This window comes from Nelumbo nucifera, chromosome 7, assembly GCF_055504915.1.
Source record: "Nelumbo nucifera cultivar China Antique chromosome 7, China Antique-T2T, whole genome shotgun sequence".
In the NCBI taxonomy this organism is placed as follows: domain Eukaryota; kingdom Viridiplantae; phylum Streptophyta; class Magnoliopsida; order Proteales; family Nelumbonaceae; genus Nelumbo; species Nelumbo nucifera.
The window spans coordinates 23,428,575-23,450,733 of record NC_142655.1 but is presented as its reverse complement, the minus strand read 5'-3'; the positions used below and the strand labels follow the sequence as shown (position 1 = coordinate 23,450,733).

Below are 22,159 nucleotides of genomic sequence, written 5' to 3'. Positions count from 1 at the left end.
GAATGTAGCCAAAGGAGACAAGAGCAGCCCGAAATCTCTCAAACCAAGCCCAAGGAGATTGTTTGAGACCATAAAGGGATTTTTGTAGTTTACACACCTTACCTTTCATTTCTTTCCCATACACTCCTGGAGGTAGAGACATACAGACCTCTTCATGCAGTTCTCCATTCAAGAAGGCATTCTTAACATCAAACTGGTGTAGGGGCCAGTCAAAAGTAGCTGCTAGAGAAAGTAAAACCCTGACTGAAGTCATCTTAGCTACAGGGGCAAATGTCTCCAGATAGTCAATGCCATACATTTGGGTGTAACCCTTAGCAACCAACCGAGCCTTAAACCTCTCAACAGAGCCATCAGAGTGATATTTAATAGTAAACACCCATTTACAACCCACTGGTTCCTTTCCTTCCGGCAAGTCCACAATGTCCCAAGTATGATTCTGATGCAATGCATCAAGTTCGGTCATCATAGCATCCCTCCATTCAGCTTGAGATAAAGCTTCCGGTACAGACCTAGGTATCACATGGGAAGAAACAGAGGCAAGAAAAGAGTAGTAGGAAGGGGAGAGAAGGCTGTAAGATAAGTGTTTGGATATACAATGGGTTGTACACTTCCGCTTGCCCTTGCGAAGAGCAATAGGAAGGTCAAGGTCTAGAACAGTCAGAGATGGGTCAGTAGAGGGCTGACCTGTTTCCTCAGGAATGATGGGAGTGGCAAGATGCTCTTCTGAAGGAGTGGAAACAACCTGCACATGTCTAAATCTCTACCTTTGGTACCACCTCTGGAGAGCAAGAGCAGGAGCAGAGGCAGGAGGGGGAGCAGGGACATCAGGGGTAGGTCTAGTGGAAGAGGTGGACACCCCATGATCGGACTCACAAGGAATGGGAAGCGGAACAGCTAGAGACATAGCAAAGTACTCATCAGATTTCTCCTCCTCAGGAGGAATACTGAAGAAGGGAGTCAACTCTACAAAGGTGACATCCCGAGATACAAAGCGGGTGCCACGAACCGGATCAAAACAACAATAACCCTTCTGTGTGGAAGCATATCCCAAAAACACGCACTTATGAGCCTTGGGTTCAAACTTGTGCCTTTGGTGACTATGAATATGCACATAGCAAGTACACCCAAACACACGGAGAGGAAGAGAAAAGAGATCCTCATCCAGGAAGAGAAGACTAAAAGGGGTTTTAAAGCCAAGGACCCGGGAGGGCATACGGTTTATCAAAAAGGTAGCAATAAGAACAGCATCTCCCCAAAACATTATAGGAACATGGGATGCAAATAAAAGGGATCTGGCAACCTCAACCACATGCCTGTTCTTTCTTTCCGCCACCCCGTTTTGTTGTGGAGTGTAGGAACAAGAACTTTGATGAATAACCCCAAAAGTTTCAAGATAGGTGGAGAGGGTTCTCTCAAAATACTCCTTAGCATTATCAGAGCGGAATATTTTGATACGGGTATTAAACTGGGTGAGGATGAGTTCATGAAAATTTTTCACAATAGTTGGTACTTCATCCCTCGATTTTATGAGATAAATCCAAGCGTAACGTGAGTAATCATCAATGAAAAGGATAAAGTATCTGTAACCCCCCATTGTTGGCTTGTGATATGGCCCCCACACATCAGAGTGAACGATATGGAAAGGAGAAAATGATCTTTTATTGCTAATTGAATAGGAATGTCTACAATGCTTTGCCAGCTCACATGATTCACAATGAAGACTCGATAAAGACACTCCTTTAAACATATCTGGGAATAGATGACTCAAAGCAGAAAAGGACAAGTGACCAAACCAAAAATGACATAATAAAATTTTGTTAACAGACTCTGACACAACTGACTCTAAGGCAACTCCATGAGGTGGTCCCAAACCTTGATCTGGTGTGTCCAGCAAGTATATTCCGTTCGCCTCATGGCCACTCCCAATCATCCTCTGAGACTGTAGGTCTTGAAAAACACAATGAGTGGGAAAGAAAGTTATGCTGCAATTCATTGACTTTGTTAAGCTACTAACAGATAAGAGGTTTGTGTTAAGCTTAGGGACATGAAGAACTGAAGATAAGAACAGGGTGTCAGAGGTCTTTATATCACATTTACCAGAGATGGGGGCAACGGACCCATCGGCAAGGGATATTTTCTCTTTCCCAGAGAGGAGGTGATATGAGCAAAATAGGTTAGATAGGCTGGTCATATGGTCTGATGCACCGGAATCAATAATCCAAGGGATTTTACAATTACCTGAAGCTGAAGCATGATTCGTAGAAGCACGAGTACCTGAGTGAGCAAAAGCCGATGAAGATGATGTACTGTTGGAAGGGTGAGTTGAAGAAACCGTAGCTTCCAGGTGACCTAGGAGCCTCCCATACTTCTCAAAATCCAGCTTCATTGCAGCCAATTGCTCAATAGTTGATTTTTCTTCGCTTTCCTTACTTCCCCCTTCAGGCATTGTAGCAGCATTAGCAGTCTTGAATTTTCCCACCTGACTGCCCTTCTTAGGGTTATTATTGTTCTTAGAATCTATCAGGAAGAAGTTCAAGATGAAGCTTCTAGTAGGTGTCCTTTGTATGTCGTGGTTTCTTGCAATATTCACACAACTGCTCTCTTTTCTCAGTAGGACCCTTCGGTTTCATTCCCGCATGTGCAAAATGTTCTGTAGATGGACTCTGCAACTGCACCTACCGCCTACTCTCCTCACTACTTATCATAGCATATGCCTATGAAAGAGTAACCTCATCCCTGGCCAAAATGTTCTGTCTGATAATATCAAACTCAGGGTTGAGTCCAGTGAGAAACTCAAACACCCTATTTCTCTCCACTAGCTTTCTATACATTTCAGCATCCTTTTTACTCTCCCATACCATTGTTTCCATAACATCAATTTCCTGCCATAGGGACTTTAGTATATAGTAGTAGATTGCCACACTCTTCTCCCCCTGTCTCAGGTTCTTCACATCACTTTTCAATTTGTATGCTCTGGCTACATTCAATTTCTGTGAATACGTCTCAGTTACATTGTCCCATATCTCCTTAGCCAAAGACATCCAGAGATAGTGCTGGCTTATATGAGGTTGCATAGAGTTGACTAACCATCCTATAACAGTATAGTTCTCTTGCATCCATCTTTCAAATTCAGGGTCTGTCTCTTCGGGTTTCACCTTGCTGCCTGTGAGATACCCGGGTTTTCCTCTACTACAAACATAGATTTTTATAGACTGGGCCCAAGAAAGATAGTTCGTCCCATCTAGCTTAATTGTGGTAACACCCATCAAAACGGAATCTACTGCTTGAACTCACTTTCGTATGTCTCCATTAATCAAACGAAAATCAAAGAACAGAAAATTTTGACTATGTAAACTTACTTGAAGTCAAACCAGAACTTGGGTGCTTGAAAAACTAGGGTTTTGCTCCGTCCAGTAGATGGGCGGGAGAGAGAAGACACTGCCGCACCTACCAGAGTAACCCAAACTCTTCCAAACCTGAACCGCCCTCCTTTAGCAATCACAAGACACCTTCCAAGCACAGAGCGCCACACCCAAGCTTCACCTTTCCTGGTAACTCGAAAATCTCCAGTTGACTAGGGTTTTGGGCAGCAGCAAAACAGCATCACTTCTTTGCAAAATCTGGCCAAAACTAAACTCTCCAAACCCTTCTACCAACTAGGCAAGTGATTCTCTATACTATAGAGAACCTATCTCTCCATACACTCTCTTGATTTTAGAGTGTACAGGAACAAAGAAAAAAAAGAAGAAAGAGGAACTGAACCCGCTCTGATACCAAGATGTAAATCAGTCCTCTAATATCAAGATTAAATTTAGTGATTAGCATAATAGAACAGATCTGAATAACTGTATAAGAGAGGAAGATGGCGAAGAGAAGAGGTAAGAGAAGAAGAAGTCGAATTAATCACCCTTCTCCTCTAACCCTATTTTTTATTTATCTCTAAAAAATTGATGATGACAAGTATACCCTTAAGTGGGCGGCCAGCTTGGCACTTACATAAAGAAAGTAAAATAAGAACAAATAACAAGCCCATTAAGTGAGGCCCATCAACATAAAATAAAAGATAAAATAAAGGATATCACATGAGAGGTTGTTAGGGCCCATTTGGCCTAGTCTCTTTACACTTGTAAATGTGTTATTGAACCTCTTTGCAATTTTAGGAAATCTTTCTAATCTTAACCACTAGTTAGAGAGAACAGAATGGAGATTCAAATGTTGAGGCAGAGAGATAAGGTATCCCTCTGCTAAACCCTAACCCTTAAGAAATGGAAACCCTAATGGATCTCACTACCCTAGGCATATAAGACTCTTTATATATGATATAAAGAGACCTCAAAATGTACAGTTCGACCAGCCCTGAAGAGTAAATTGTGGATGCACAAGAGGTGCTCAATAGACCTCATTTTGGTGTAATAGTTGCATTAAATTGAAGTAGTATGATCTACATTGGTAGTAATTGATTAGCCTCAACATCTTATGTGATTGAAGGAAGTAATATGATCTACATAGGATCAGTGATTTAAAAGGCGTGCCTAGGCACATAGCCGAGGCGCATTTTAGGTTAGGCGCCTCACCCAGGTCCTAGGCACAACACTTTCAAAAGGTGCACGCCTAGTGCTCCTAAGCGTGTGCCTGATGCGCCTTGTGCCTTGGCCCGGGCGTATGCCTTTTGAAAATTATATGCTTTTTTGCTTTTTTTGAACCTAACGACTGGGCTGGGGGCTCTGCCCCAGACCCCCGACCACACCCCTCGAGGCAAGCCCAAACAAGTCCATGTTAGGGTCTTAAATTCTTGATTCTCACACAAAAAATATTGAGTTTATAATTTTAACTGCTCTAAGAACCCCTATTTGCTAATGTTGCTCATTCATTTATCTTAATAAAATATCTTCTTAATTATAAACTCATTATTTTTTTGTGTGAGAATTAAGAATTTAAGACCCTAGCTGGACTTGTTTGGGCTTGCCTCAAGGGGTGTGGCACAAAGGCGACTTGTAGAATCAAGAATGTAATATGTTTTACATCACATTAGCTACTTGAAGTAATGCAATTGAGGAAAAAAAAAGATTGTGGGACTTACATGCTTGAAAATATTTTATATGTTTGATTTAATTTTTAAATTTTCATTTGAATTTGATTTACATGTTATGTTTGTGTATTTTAATTTTAGATAATAGGTTTTTTAAACCAATAATTTTAAAATTTAAGTTTATATTTCTTATTGATATTATGTTTAATATTTTTTTTTTTTTGGCATTTTTGAATTTTCTGACATTTTTTTTATTTTTTTAGCAATCTTTTGTATTTTTGCGTCTTGCTTCAAAAAGGTGCGCACCTCGCCTTGCGCCTTGCGCTTTTAAAACACTGCATAGGATCAACCAACCAATTTTATCAACCTACTAGCAGGAATTATTCATTCATATTATTAGAAGTCACTCATAAAATATTCACTCCAAATATTGGAAGGGGCAGATATTTGATTACATTGACATACCAGGTATATACCTCACAATTGAGCTTCATTGGTTGGTGATGTCAAATGCAAACAAATCTAAGATAAGATCAAATAATGTTATCATGTTTGAGGATTATAAGCAACAACTAGAGACTTCACCAATCATAAAGTTAGACAAAGTTCTTGTCTACACAAGCACTTATGCTGCTATGCATATATTTTGAATCTATTATCTTGATGGATATATTATCCCTTCTCTTAGGGAAACAACTCCATTTCAACCTACTCAAGCTAATCATCCTATGTTGGGCATGTCTATATCCTAATTATATATTATCTCCATGTTAGTAGAATCAACCAATAACTTTATTGGACTTTGAGGGCATAAAAAATGTCTAGCAGAAATATATCTCTATTAATGGTAATGAAACAATTGTTTTATTAGTACTTATATGAATCCCTTAATCTTCTCCTATTTGATATAATGCATCACTTGTAATGGTTATTTGAGTCTTAAATATGCATTTATGCTTCTTTAATGTTACCTAAAGTTTCAATGAAGAACTTGATGTTTTGTTACTTTGCCTAATGTTTTCCAGTTTTTCTAGATTTTTTGAAGTTTCCCCATTTTTTGCATGGTAAAATTTCCTTAAGAATTGAGATTGTGAACATTTATCATGTATTTAGGTTTTTTTTTTCATTCCCACGGATGTTGTATCCTCTTTCTTGGAAAAGAGGGGAAATATTGAGGATCATCACAATATTGACGATTTGCTTTGCTCGCATCTTCAACTTTTTTTTCTATCATTCAGTCTTAGAATTCTTTTGTATTTGCAGATTCTCACTAGCACAAAAGCGTCAACATGCTGCCTTCCTTCCAGGTATAATGCTTCACTAAGTTAATTCCTATACCACATTTTCTGAAAGATTTTGTCCACAAACAATGCCTAGGTAGCATTGATGGCAGAACATCCTTTGAACACCCATTTGTGATTATCATGTATTGGAAACACTCCTGGGCCCAGGTCCATTATGGACAGTTTGGTATGTGAGCCCAGCCCCAACATGGGCACCACATGCAACATGAATGCAAAAGCTTCCTCAGCAACACATATCACCAAGTTTTACGTTAGGAAGTCATGTCAGCCACTCAAATAAAACAAAGAATAACTAATTCTGTTATGGAGATGTTTTGCTTGTACGAGCCTATATAAGGCATCTGATAGTGGAATGAGGGTCACAAACCCTAATTGAGCTAACTTCCCCTCCTCCTCTCTCTTCTCCTCCTCCTCTCCCTCTTCTCTCCTTTTCTCTTCTTCTCTTACTCGCCATTCTTCTATTTTCTGTGCAAGAGTGAAGGTTAAGCTTCCTTCTGGAAGGTTTGGAGTTAGGTCATTCCTAACAAATCTGTATCAGAGCACCTCACCTCAGTGTGCATTCCTCATATGAGATACCTAACACTCGGTTCATTTCTATTCACGAACAGATCGATAAGATAGAATTAGATCTCCATCGGGTGGTTGTGGAACTGTGAGAGATGGAGACCCTATCTGTTGTAGCCACCTGATGTTATAGGTTGAGATAGCGATTTAGAAGCATCGAACCAAGGGAGTCATCAGAGAATGGGATCTCTCACGGGGAGGCATGTCAAGCTTGCTTTCCTGCATTCTCTGATGAGGGCTCTCTTTCCTGGATTTTTCAACCTGAAAGATACTTTGAATTACATGATACCCCTAGCCACCAGAGGGTCATTGTGGCCTCTATTTATCTTAAAGATGAAGTTATCCAGTGGTACTAATGGTACCGATGTACGCCCCCCCAAATAACTTGGGCGGATTTTACTGATGCCTTATGTGTAAGGTTTGAAACAATGGGGTTTTAGGATTCTGACGAGGAACTGTCCAAACTTAAACAAGTAGGGATTGTCTGAGACTGGGAGTACCAAGTGGCATTTGAGAGACTAGCTACCCTAGTCCATGGGTGGCCTGAGAAGGCCCCAGTGGGCTGTTTTGTAGGAGGGTTAAAGGAGGAAATCTGCCTAGAGGTAAAGGTGATGCAGCCTACCTCGTAATAACTATTGTAAGGTTGGCCATGCATGAAGAAAAGATTAGTCGAATAAGGAAGGTTCCTAGGTCCATTGGCCAGACCAGCCAAACCCCCAACCCAAAAAAAGAAATGGGATTTTGGGCTGACCGTCGGTGACTTGAAAACCTACTACAATTCACTTTAAGTGACTTACTTGGGCTTAAATGCAGGAGGAGCGCCAAGACAAGGGTCTCTATTATAATTGTGATGAGAAGTTCCTACCTGGGCATAAATGCAATGCCTAATAGGCTTACTTCAGACCGAGCTGGAAGGAGATGAGTCACTATTGGGCCCACTTAACATTGAAGAAGAATGTGGGTTGATTGGGAATCAGGCCAATGACAGCCCTGAAGTCTCTCTTTGTGTCTTGACCAGGCTAACACGCCCCAGAACCATGAGGGTAGTGGGCATAGGACAGTATTCATTCTAATTGATAGCAGGTGCACACTCAACTCCCTATCAAGTGTGCTAGCTTGCCAATTGGGCCTGGCCAAACAAGCAACTTTTTCTTTTAAGTTGGTGTGGATGGCAAATGGAAACTTCTTAGGTTGTGACAGCATGTGTAAGGGCCTCATTTTGAAGATTCCACCCTACTACTTTGAACTAGATTTACACACCTTAGATTTGTGTGGGCAAACATGGTTTTGGGGGTAGATTGGCTAAGCTAGTTGGGCCTAGTTAACCATTGACTTTGAGTGGCAAGGAAATAAGGTGCATCTTCAAGAGCTGACCAGGGGTTCCTAAACAGGTGGGCCTCCACTCCATCAAACATAGCTATGGGGAAGGGAAACCATAGTCATGCAGACAAATTCTAGTCTGGCGGGCCCGACCCTTATGTCTGATGAAGCCCACATCCATGGGCTGGGAGCCCATGAATAGCTTAAGTCCTTACTACAAGAATTTCAAGAGTTGTTCTAGGAACCAGAAAGGTTGATGTTGGAAAACGTGGGGTTACTAGTTCAGATCTGAAAATAGAATTGTATATATTCCTAGGATTGTGGAAGGACTGATTTAGACAGTTTTTTCTTTCTATTTCTTTCTTTCTATTTTTGTACTTTCTATTTTCTCTTCTTTCTATTTTTTCTTCTTTCTATTTTCTTTTCTTTCTATTTTTCTTTCTTTCTATTTATTGCAGCAGCTTACTGTATAAATATGCCCATTGGCAATAGAATGAAACATAACAGTATTCTACCATTCCAAAACATGGTATCAGAGCTCTAGGTTTGTCAACCTTGAGATTTTTTTCGGCCTTCATTGCCAGTTTTTTGTATTTTTTCTCTTCTGGCCTTCAGTGTTGATCTGTAACCAGAAGTGTTCCTTTATTCTCCTTTCCTGCTGGCCTTATTTTTCCTCCATTAACAATGTCCGACATGACTGCAACAAGTGCTCCCGTCCAAACCGATGAAGGAGCAACAAATTCTCATCCTCACACTGGTGATTTACAGAATATTCAGGCAACATATAGACTGAATGGCCAGAATTATTTGAAGTGGTCACAACTAGTGCGTACCTATTTGAAGTGGAAAGGAAAAATTAGTCACCTCCTTGGAACAGGACCAAGGTTGGGCGAGCCAAATTTTGATGCTTGGGACGAGAGGACTCAATGATTATGTTATGGTTGTGGAGTTCAATGACACCCGAGATCAGTGATACTTGTATGTTTCTTCCCTCTGCAAAGGCTATTTGGGATGCTGTCTGACAAACCTATTCCAAAGCCCATGACGCTGCTCGTGTCTATGAGGTCAAAGTGAAGACTGTGGCGGCCAAACAAGGGAGCAGGAGTGTTACAGAGTGTGCAAATCTGCTGCAAAATTTATGGCATGAGCTTGATCATTATCGGGTTCTTGAGACAAAGTGCGCAGATGATGTTGTGATCTTGAAGAATTTTATTGAAAGAGATAGGGTGTATGATTTTTTGGTCGGACTGAATGCTGAATTTGATCAGGTCCGAATACAAATTCTTGGCAAAGAAGAAGTGCCTCCAATGAATGAAATCATAGCCCTTGTCAGAGCTGAGGAAAGCCATCGTGGAATCATGCTTGAGCCTAAAGATCCCGAAGGCTCAACCATGGTGGCAAGGGGAGGAAGTTACAGTGGTTCAAAGGGTGGGAACAATCACAACTTGGCTCGTGACACAACCACCCGTGACTCTAACAATAACCTCTGGTGCACCTATTGCAAGAAGCCCAGACACACGAAAGATCGGTGCTAGAAACTTCATGGGAAACCTCCCACATCCAGCAAGGAATGGGGAAATCGAGGAGTTTCAAAAGGAGTTCAACAGGCCCATAATGTCTCCACAACCCCGCAGCAAGAACACTCAAGTCAGGGACCATTTAATGATGAAGAAATTGAAAGGCTAAGGTGCTTCCTGAAATCCTTGAAACCAGGAAGTGGTTCTACCTCTCTTGCTCTCTCAGGTGAGTCTTTATCTCTAGGATTACATGCCTCGGCTAGTGTTTTTTCCATGGATTCTTGATTCTGGAGCTGCTGACCACATGACACCCTCTTCACTACATTTTCTCACCTATACACCCTGTCCTAGTAATAGAAAAATTTCTGTTGCTGATGGTTCTTTCACCACAGTGGCAGGGATTGGGAATATTCAAATTACTCCATCCCTATTACTTAAAAATGTGCTTCATGTTCCTAAGTTATCCACTAGCCTTATCTCTATACATAAACTCACCCAGGATGTGAACTACAATGTTGTGTTCTTCCCTTCTTATTGTGTATTTCAGGACCAGGTTTCAGGGAAGAAGATTGGACTAGCTAAGGAAAGAGATGGACTCTACTACCTTGAAGCAACCAGCAAATCATCTCACACTATTATGCGTGTCACACACGAGTCATTCTTATCTACCTCCAATAAAGATTTAATTTGGCGTCACCATTTCCATTTTGGTCATCCTTCATTTCCTATTTTAAAAACAATGCTTCCTTCCTTGTTTAAAGGAATCGATGTTGAAACCTTTCATTGTGATGTTTCTGAACTTGCTAAGCACAAAAGGGTTTCTTTCCCAATCAGCAATAAAAGATCTTCAACTCCTTTTTATTTGATTCATTCGGATATATGGGGCCCTTCTCAAATTCCCAACATTACTGGTTCCAGATGGTTCGTCACCTTTATTGATGATTGCACTAGGGTCACATGGATTTCTCAATTTTACCCTTATATTCGAGCCTCAAATAATCTCACACCAAGAATTTTTGGCTGCACTACCTTTGTTCATGTCCATAATAAGGGAAAATTAGACCCACGAGCAATCAGGTGTGTCTTCTTGGGATATTCCCCAACTCAGAAAGGTTATAAATGTTATCATCCAGCCACCAGAAAATTCTACACCTCCATCGACGTCACATTTGAGGAAGGAAAATCTTTTTTCACTCAACCTTATCTTTAGGGGAAGCCCTCATTAATGGAAGATAAGGCCTCGGATCTACTCTCCCTAGATGTATTACCCTCCTCACAGACATTCAATCGTCAAGAATCACATCCCTCTGAGTCACATTCCTCTGAGCCCCACATTCCCGAGTCTCAACAAGAGTTAAACAACCCGACCATTGAACCAAATTCGGACACTGTTAACCCCACGAATAATGTGCATGATAATGTGAGATATATGCAGGTTTACTCTAGGAGGAAAAATCCAGATCCTCAACCTGTGCAAGTCCAAGATTCAACTCCTAATCCTAGAATTGAGGGATGCTTAGATTTTGAACCTACACCTTCACAGTCTGAGTATGAGTATGACCTACCTATTGCACTGAGAAAAAGGAACCAGAGAATGTACCAAACGCCCATTGTACCCTTTAGCCAAATATGTCATTCCAAAGATTCTCTAAATCCCATAAAAGTTTTCTAGCCAGCCTTAACACCATTCCAATTCCTAATACTCTAGCCGAGGCACTTTCTAATAAGGAGTGGAGAAAAGCTATGAGAGTGGAAATGGAGGCATTAGAAAAAAAACAACACATGGGAAGTTGTGGATCTACCAAGAAACAAGAAGACGGTAGGTTGTAAATGGGTGTTCACAATTAAGTACAAATCTGATGGGTCATTAGAAAGGTACAAAGCACGTCTGGTAGCCAAGGGATATACACAGACTTATGGTGTAGATTATCAGGAGACTTTTGCCCCAGTAGCTAAATACAGTAAGGGTGTTACTGTCGTTGGCTGCTAACTATAATTGGGATTTGCAACAATTTGATGTAAAAAATGTGTTTCTCCATGGTGATCTAGAAGAGGAGATATACATGGACATTCCACCGGGTTTTGGAGAAGGCATTAAAGGGAACAAAGTTTGTCGGTTGAAGAAATCACTATACGGTCTCAAACAATCTCCGAGAGCATGGTTTGGAAGGTTTACGAAGGTAATGCTGAGTACAGGTTACAAGCAAAGTCAAGGTGACCACACATTGTTTATCAAACACACAGCCTCAGGGGGAGTTACTGCACTATTAGTCTATGTGGATGATATAATCGTTACTGGGAATGATAAAAAGGAGAAGGAAGCATTGAAAAACTGCCTTGCCAGAGAATTTGAGATAAAAGACTTGGGGAGACTAAAGTATTTTCTCGGAATTGAAGTTGCACATTCTAAACAAGGCATCTTTATCTCTCAACAAAAGTATGTTGTTGATCTTTTGAGAGAAACAGGAAATATGGCATGTAAACCAGCTTCCACGCCTATAGATCCCAATCATAAACTTGGAGAAGCCAACGAGAATGCAAGTGTAGACAAGGAGATGTTCCAAAGACTAGTTGGAAAACTCATTTATCTTGCACATACACGACCGGATATTGCATATGCTATAAGTGTAATAAGCCAGTTTATGCATAATCCTAAAGAAGTTCATCTGCAGGCTGCTCATCGAATTCTGCACTATTTGAAAGCCAATCCAGGAAAAGGAATTTTATTCAGAAGAAATGGAGGACTGACTCTTGAAGCATATACAGATGCCGATTATGCAGGATCTCCAGTAGATAGACAGTCCACTTCTGGTTACTGTACCTTCTTAGGAGGAAACTTAGTCACTTGGAGGAGTAAGAAGCAAAATGTAGTGGCTCGGTCAAGTGCAGAGGCAGAATTCAGGGCTATGGCACAAGGAGTGTGTGAATTACTCTGGTTGAAGATAATTTTAGAAGACCTGAAGATTCCACGAGAAGAGCCTATGGAACTATATTGTGACAACAAGTCAGCCATCAATATTGCTCACAATCATGTTCAACATGACAGGACGAAGCACATCGAAATTGACCGACACTTTATAAAAGAGAAACTGGACAGCAAGTTGATTTGCACTCCCTATGTGTCTACAAAAGGACAACTGGCCGATGTACTTACTAAAGGGCTCAATAGTACAGACTTTCGGAGAATTATAGCCAAGCTGGGAATGGAGGATCTCTATTCACCAGCTTGAGGGGGAGTGTTGGAAAACGTGGGGTTACTAGTTCAGATCTGAAAATAGAATTGTATATATTCCTAGGATTGTGGAAGGACTGATTTAGAAAGTTTTTCTTTCTATTTCTTTCTTTCTATTTTTGTACTTTCTATTTTCTCTTATTTCTATTTTTTCTTCTTTCTATTTATTGCAGCAGCTTACTGTATAAATATGCCCATTGGCAATAGAATGAAACATATCAGTATTCTACCATTCCAAAACAGTTGACTCCTGAGAGAGAACAGGACCATTGAATTCCCATCACCCCCAGAGCTTCTCCTACTAATGTATGGCCATATTGATATCCCTACTACCAGAAGTAGGAGATTGAGAAGATGGTCTGTGAACCGTTAGACAAGGGATTGATTCATCCTAGCAGCAGTCCATACTCCTCACCTGTGTTATTAGTTCAGAAGGACGGCTCATGGCATTTTTGTGTAGACTACCAAACCTTAAATAACATCACTATCCGGGATCAATTTCCTATTCCACTCATTGATAAGCTGTTAGATGAGCTACGGCATGCCCAAGTTTTCTATAGATTTGACCTAAGAGCTGGATACCACCAAATTCGAGTTCACCCGGGGATGTGCACAAAACAGTCTTCTATACACACAAAGGCCACTATAAATTTCTGGTCATGCCTTTTGGGATGACCAATGTTCCTTTATACATTTCATTCCCTAGTGAACAGAATTTTCATACCTTACTTAAGGCGCTTTATACTTGTATTTTTTTATGATATATTGATCTACAGTGCTAACTAGGCCCAACACATGACCCACCTGCATATAGCTCTTTCTACCTTGTTGTAGCACCACTTGTATGCCAAAGAATCTAAGTGCTCGTTTGGATGTTTCCGTGTGCATTATCTCGGCCATGTTGTGGAGAATGGCCATGTGATGGCAGATCCAAATAAAATAGAGGCCATCTTGAAGTTGGCCCAGGCCACCATGATCAAGAGCCTAAGGGGATTTCTCAGCTTGACATGTTATTATAGAAGATTTACAAGGAACTATGGCATTATATTGACACCCTTGACTTACCGTCTTAAGAAAGACACTTTTGGGTGGAATGAAGCAACTCAAAAGGCCTTTGACAGTCTAAAGGAATCCATCACCACCCCACCAGCGCTAATATTGCTAGATTTTACCAAGGACTTTGTGGTAGACTGTGATGCCTCAGGGATTGGATCAGGCACAATACATATGTAAGGAAGGCCAGTTGCATACTTCAACAAGGTTTTTTTGACTCAGGCCTAAGCTAAGTCCATGTATAAAATGGAGATCGTGGCCTTAGTCTAGGAGGTGCAAAACTGGAGACCTGACCTCCTTGGAATGCGATTTATTATCAAATTAGACCATCGCAGCCTTTGATACCTCCTACATCAACAGGTTCTCACAGAGGCTTAGCAATGCTAGGTGACCAAGCTTCTAGGGTATGATTATCAGATAGAGTACAAAGCAGGGAACAGTAACAGAGCCACAAATACAATTTCAAGGCAACATGAGTTGGCCCAGATGTTGGTGTACAGGTCCATGTATCTCTTGGCCGAAGCCTTAAAACAAGATGCCCAAGGGAGCCCAAAACTCACTCGAATCAAGGAAGCTTTTTACCAAGAGTCCACATCACACGTGGAGTACTTTGCCATTAATGGCTACTATTCTACAAGGGCTAAATGGTTATTCCAGTGGGTTCAGTCCACATTCCAAATCTCCTCTTTCTGTTTCACAACTCACCAATGGGAGGACATTCAGGAATACCACTAACTCTTCAGCGGGTTTCTTCTCACTACTACTGGAAGGGAATCAGAAAAGCAATACAAGATTATGTAGCTATCTGCCCAGTTTGTCAACAGCAAAAATATGAGGCAAGGGCACCTCTGGGTCTTCTCCAGCCATTACCAGTTCCAGATCAGGCTTGGGAAGTGATTACTATGGATTTTGTTTTAGGACTCCCCACATCTTATGGTAAGTCAGTGATTTTAGTTGTTGTAGACAGATTAACAAAATATGGACACTTTTCTAGGCTTCCACATCCTTACTCAGCCTCATTAGTGGCTAAGAACTTTGTGAAAGAAGTTGCCGAGTTACATGGCACTCCAGGCTCCATTATAACCAATAGAGACTCGGTATTTATGAGCAATTTCTGGTTATATTTCTTCAAATTACAAGGCATCCAGATCAGTCACTATACAAGCTATCACCCACAAAGTGATGGACAAATGGAGGTAGTAAACCGATGTCTTCAAACGTTTCTCAGATGTTTCGCTGGTTCTCACCCCAAGCAATTGAAAAAGTGGCTACCCTGGGCGAAATGGTAGTATAACACCATCTTACATTCAGCAGCAAGAATGACTCCCTATCAGGCCTTATATGGCAAGCCCCCCCCCCTCAATCTTATCTTATGAAAAGGGGTCAACAACGGTGGCAGCAGTAGAAGAGAGCTAGTACTCCAAGATCAAATCCTAAAAGAACTTAAGGTGAACCTACACCAGGTCCAGTAATTGATGAAGACCTCATATGACAAGAAGCACCACGAGTTGGAGCACCAGGTTGGTGATTTAGTTTACCTGAAGTTGCATCCTTATAGACAACTCTCTCTAGTAAGAAAGTGTTGGCAAAAGTTAGCCCCAAAATATTATGTACCCTTTCGCATTATTGAGAGGGTAGGGAAGGTGGCCTACCAGCCTGAGCTTCCAGCGACTTCCAAACTCCACCCTGTTCTTCACATCTCATTACTCAAGAAGCACATTGGCCCAGCCACACCCTCAAGTCTGACTCTCCCTCACTTCAACAGGGAAGACCAGGTGCAGCTGCACCCTTGTAAGATTCTAGACATTCTTTGACTCGACAAGGCAAGCAGGTCATCAAGGAGGTTTTGGTGTAGTGGGCTAATTTTCCAAAGGAGGCAACTTGGTAAGCATGGAAGAAGTTTCATCAAGAGTTTCCTAAGATAGACCTTGAGGACAAGGTCCATTTTGAAGGAGAGGGTGTTGTTGGAAGTACTCCTGGGATTAGGCCCATTATGGATAGTTTGGTACATGAGTCAAGCCCCAACATGCAACATGAACATAGGAGAGCTTCCTCGGCAGCAACATCACCAAGTTTTACTTTAGGAAGCCACATCAACCACTGAAATAAGACAAAGGATAACTAATTCTATAATGGAGATGTTTTGCTTGTACGAGCTATATAAGGCAGTTGATAGTGGAATGAGGATCACGAACCTAATTGAGCTAACTTCCCCTCCTCCTCTCTCTCATCCTCCTCCTATCCCTAGTCCCTCTTCTCTCCTTTCTCTTCTTCTCTTACTCGACGTTCCTTTGTTTTTTATGTAAGAGTGAAGGTTGAGCTTCCTTCTAGAAGTTTTGGAGTTAGGCCATTCCTAACAGGATGCAACCATACCAAAGGAAACCTATAGGTAAATTTTCCCATGCATAAATTTGCGTAGAAGGTCATTACCTAATGTTGGTCCTAGCTATCTGGAGTTTTAGGATGGGTGGACTTAAGGAGTGGCGATTTCGTAGGAATTTTTGGGTATCCAACCCATCCTGACCCTAATTGGACTAGTTTATCATAACCTTATAGGGTTTGGGATTTTAGATTAAAACTGTTATGGACGCATTCGTGGGGAAGAAGTACCGCCGCCGGCAGCAGCAGTAATGTGGGACCCTCATCAGATTATCTAGCTAGCCACAGTTCATCTTACCTTATCTTTATCTTATCTGCTTTCTTACTCTTATCTTATCTGTAAGCAGTTTAGTTAGTCTTATCTAGGAGTCTTATCTATCTTATCTGTAAGCAGTTTAGTTAGTCTTATCTAGGAGTCTTATCTATCTTATCTGTAAGCAGTTTAGTTATCAAGGAGTCTTCCTACAAGGAGGACTCTTACCTCTTGTAATCTCCTATTTAAGGAGCTGAAATTATTGAATAAAGATATCAAATTTCCAGTCAAGAAAGAGAGTAAAAGGAGAGTTCGGTGATCTCTTGGACAAATCACCCTCTAGGACGCCAAGATAGGTTCAGCTAGGAAGGGGAGGAACAAGGGAAAACAGGAGCTTTTCCCCGTGGACCGACCCGTGACGAGATCCTATTCCCAGGCCCATAACAAAAACCCTATAGGGTTTGGGACGGTTTTGGGTTTTGACTTTAGGGTATCCAATACCCAATACCAGTTTTATTTTACATGGGTACATGTTCCCAATACTCTACTATAAACCTGGTTATATATATAAGAAATAAAATATGTAGTATGGTATAATATATAGTACAAAATTAATTATAATATATAATATTAAGAGAAATTAATTAAGTAGAAGCTATGAGGAGCCCTATGGCCTATGACATTCCTAATTTGTTAATTTACAAGTTTGGGGCATCTGGTTAGGTTCAAGTACAATCCAAGCAATACTTTTAGGTTAGTTGCTTGTCTATGAAATTTAAATTTTTATTAGTTAATTTTAAAAATTTTATTCACACAATTATTATTAAATTTAAATGGATTTTAAATTAATATAATTAGGATTTAAAATTGCAAAATACAAATAGTATCTATTTTTCTAAATTCAAATTAAGAATCAATTGGTTTGGGTTAAGTCCATTCAAGCAATATTTCTAGGTGAAATATTTTTTATCAATTAATTTTAAAAATTTATTGGTGTAATTATTTGTAAATTCAAATGGACTTTAAATTAATTTTATTAGAATTTGGGATTGCAATTTCGCAAATGCTATCTATTTGTCAGAATTTAGATTAATACTCAATTAGTCTAGGTAAATTCAAGTCCAATCCAAGCATTATTTTTAGGTGATATACTTGTTAATAATTTTTAAATATTTATAGTTATTTTTTAAATTGTATTATCATAATTAAGATTGCAAATGGTATCTATTTGTCAAAATTCAAAATTGAAACTCAATTTGAAATGATAATTTTAACTCTTAAGTGCATTGGATCAAATTCGACTCTCACGAGGGATAGGGTTGGGGGTTATATGACCCTATTTGATATGGGGGTACGAGCATAGGCTACCCTCATTCCCAAGCCCCAAATACCTTATGATGTCAAAATTAAAAGGAAAAAAGAAAGAAAACAATTGCTTTAGAATTTGGTAGGGGTGCAAATAGATGGGTTGACCAAACCATGGGCAAATTGTTGAAACCCAAACAATCCTTCGATTTTTATAATATTGAGAACCAAAACCAAACCAAACTAATTGGTTAACTAATTGATTGGTTCAGTTTTTTATCGGTTTGCTTCTTTGGTTTTTTATATTTATAATATATATTATAGATGAATGTATAAATACATGATACATATTAAAAATATATATGTACCAGTCAGTTCAATTGACAATCAATTTTTTATAGGTTAATCAAAACCAAAAGGACTTTTCAGTTTGATTTCCTTGGTTTTAGTTCATTTTTTCAGTTTTTGATGTGAACATTACTAGAATTTAGAAAGATTTAATAGAGTTTTCTTGTATGACGTAAGTCTCATATGTATTACATATTATAATATATGGTATTATGTTATACTGTTATTGTGAATTACAATATATTAGAACATGACATATATTACATAACTTTTAATATTACAATATATTAGAACATGATATATATTACATAGCTCTTAATATTATATATATATATATATATATATATATATTAATATTATATATTATATATTGTATATATACATATACATATATTAGTATGGATGTATCTTTGATAAAAAATATATATCATATTAAATATAGATAGACCAAATCACCAACATACCCTTTAAATACGTAATGGTTTTAGCAATTAGGACTTTAAGAATTTTTTTTAAGTCTAGTTTCAGTCCTTCAACCTTCATGTTTATTTGTTTATTTGTTTATTTGTTTACTCATTTACCCTTAAGGTTTAACAGTTAAGACCAAGAGTCCAAGACCTATTGATGGGTAACTTTTGGGTTTGTTGGATTTTTGGTTCTTTAGAATTACAAACTTAGTTTTATTTATTTTTTGACTTACACTATTTTGTTCTGTTCTTTTATATGGAAGGATTCTATGTAATGTTGGTTCTTGTTGAATGTTATTGGTTGATAATGAATTTTGAAGAACTTTTTTTATATACTTAATGTTGAGCTTGGAGAAAAGTTTAACTTGATCATATGATAATTGGTTGTCTACTTTCTAATTTATTCCTTATTCTTCGTTATAGTCTCTAAGAGCAAGTGTTCTCTGTCTCTTTCTAATTTATTCCTCATTCTTTGATAGACAACAAGTTGTCTACTTTCTTTGACATCCATATTCTTCATCCTTAATCACCCTAAGTCCATCCTCGTCTACCCTACAAAGCCCCATTACCATACCGAAATTTATAAAACCCCTATCTGTCCTACATCATGCCCTTACAAGAAGAGAAAATATAGAATAATTCTACAATACAAAATATACCCTGTGTTACTGGTACCATAGAAGCACCATATGCAGTAAATTTTGCTAACTTGGCTGTAAATGTTACACCGTAAGATCATTGTATACAAGATTTACAATCTTGATGTGCAATATTTGTAGTCTATAGTGTTTTTACAGTATCAGCATCATAAAACATGTTTTTTGTGTTGTAGAATTTATGGGAAAAAAACTAGAAGAGTAATGGCACAATATATACTCTCGTATACCTTCCTCCCAATTGCCTTGCACATAGGATCCTCACTAATAATGATACGCTTCTCATCAACTTTCAAAATACCATTTTATAATTTATCTTTGATAGAGATTGCTTTTGATTCCATTTATCGTCAATAGATCTCATGACGGGTTCTAGCTTTGAAGAAAAGCTACTAACCGTGAAATCTGGCCATCTATATTTCCAATTTTGTTTCAAAGTGTGCAAAGTTTTGGTTTTTCCTAATAAAAGACTGATTGTAGTTGGCTCACTTAAATGCAGGTGATCAGATAGTTTTCTTCATACTAAATGTAATTACTGCAGTTGAAGTGGTCCTGACTTTCAAACCATTTCTAACTCGGCCCTAATGCGTGAAGCTAATATGCCGTCTATTGAGCCTGCAGACTCCTTTTTGGTAGTTTCTCTATGAAATGAAGTTGTCCACCCCTATCCCAGTTATTATGCATGATAACTCTTCTCAAAAGAAAAAAAATGCTTGATTACAATTGCTATATTCCTGGACAACTGTAAATCAATTCTAATACTAGAATTAACTGTAGCATGGTCTACTTTCTAAAGTAAAGATCACAATGAAGTTGTAAAGTTGGGTGGTTATGGGATTCGAGGATGGGCTACCCCTGGTTGTGTAGCCCAATGAAAAAAAAAAAAAAAAAGAAGCTAGAGGTTCGATAAACAATGCAATTTATTTCCAATTGTCTCTCGGTTTATACCCAGCTAAATTTGACACTAAATTGCTCAAACAAAAGAACAGGAGAAAAATAAATGATTAAATACTTTTTCCCGTGAACCACATAAAACACAAATTGTATCCTCTTTTTTGCTCCACCTGCTAGTTTTACTTTTATGTGAGAACAGCTCAGCCCATGAAGCTTTCCAAGTAAAAAATTGGAACGATAAGAAACTTTGGTCTTCCAGATAATATGCTACCTGAATTTGACCTCTTCCAAATTAGTTTGTCTGCTAATAATGATCTATTAGGTTTCAATTGTGCAATATGCTTAATCACCTATGGCTGAAACAGTTCTTGTATCTTCTCCATATTCCAAGTATCATTTGTGTTCATTAGATCTCAAAAATTTACTAACATTGCTGATCTGTTAATTTTATGCCGCTTGGGATTGTTGGTATCCATGGCTCCTTTAGAGCATCTACTGACGTTCCATCCTTAATAATCCAAAGAAAATTAGGCTGAAGTTCTTTTAGAACTTCTATGGTTTGCCTCCACCTAAGTGAGCTATTGTTTTTTGCCTTTAGTTGAAAAAAGGGGTAATGTGTGCCTTTTATATATGAGGCGCAATAGCTTTGTGGTGAACTATGTGTGGGCCAACTTATGAAGAAAGGTTATTCAGTAATTTTTTATCATGAAGAATGCAAGATTTTATATAAGTCAAAGAAAAATATGCAGATGATTTGCAGAATACATTCAATATGTCAAATTGCAAGCATGCAAACAGCCCCATGGCATTGAATACAAAACTTTTCAAGAAATGATCAAGCAGGGAAGAATGAGGTTTGGAAGGCTTCCAACCAAAATTTTGTTGGTAGGGAAGAATGCGCAAGCAAGGTTAATCCGGTTTCAACTATGTGTCAGTGTTTCCGTTACAACTTTAGGTGTGTGTGGACATGAAGGTTGGCGGAAATTCCATGTGTATTAAGAAAATTAAGAAAGGGAGTTCTGGAGAATTCACCAACACCATCAGTCCTAAGAGTTTTAATTTTGAAGTCAAGCAAATTTTCAACTTCGGATTTAAAATGTAATGGAAACAACCAGCCATATCATGCAAAATCATCAACAAACAAGGCATAATAACGAAAGCCAGAGACTGACAATACAGGGGAAGGTCCCCAAAGGTCACAATGAATAAGTTCTAAAGATTGCTTAGTACATGAACTAGAACGAGATAAAGGTAATTTAGAACTTTTGCCTTACTGACATGATGAACATAAACCACTGTGATGAGATGGTTTCAGTGATAAAGAATGAAAAACTATGGCTTGAATGTCTCTTGAAGGATGGCCAAGGCAGTGGTGCCAAATGTCACACGGAAGAGTTGTTGCAAGAGCGGAAGGTTGTGAATTGAAGTTGGGAGAGTCTTGAAGGAATAGAGTCCACCCTCAATCGGTACTTGATGTAGGATCTTTTCTATCGTCTTGTCCTTCGCAAGGAAACCATTAGCATCAAAAACAAATATTACAATTATTATCTTTAGTAAATTTACAAACAGAAAGAAGATTAGAGGAAGCTTTAGGACAGTGTAGGAGATGATGGAGGTGAAAGTTCGTATTAGGGGTGTGAACCATGGTGGAGCCTACATTCTTGATACCAAGCCCATGTCCATTTCCTATTGTTACATGTTCAGTACATGAATAGGAATAATGGCTATGAAGATTACCAAGATCAGGAGTAATATGGTGAGAAGCTCCTGAATCTGTATACCAAGTAGTATCATTAGCAGTCCCTTGTGTCGTAGTAGCCATTGCAAGAAGTTTTTCA

At 39.0% G+C, this 22,159-nt stretch overlaps 1 protein-coding gene across 5 annotated transcripts in view; it reads left to right on the top strand.

Annotated features, from left to right (window-relative positions):
- Positions 1 to 20,338, top strand: part of LOC104593522 (putative peptide/nitrate transporter At3g43790) — a 119,888-nt gene extending 99,550 nt beyond the window's left edge. For all 5 annotated transcript variants that reach the window (XM_019197070.2, XM_010253410.3, XM_010253411.3 and 2 more), the window contains 2 exons: positions 6,293 to 6,336; positions 19,927 to 20,338. In XM_019197070.2, the coding sequence (XP_019052615.1) occupies positions 6,293 to 6,336; positions 19,927 to 20,012 (130 nt within the window). In that variant the 3' untranslated portion in view covers positions 20,013 to 20,338. The remainder of the gene's footprint in view (positions 1 to 6,292; positions 6,337 to 19,926) is intronic.
- The last annotated feature ends 1,821 nt before the right edge of the window (positions 20,339 to 22,159 follow it).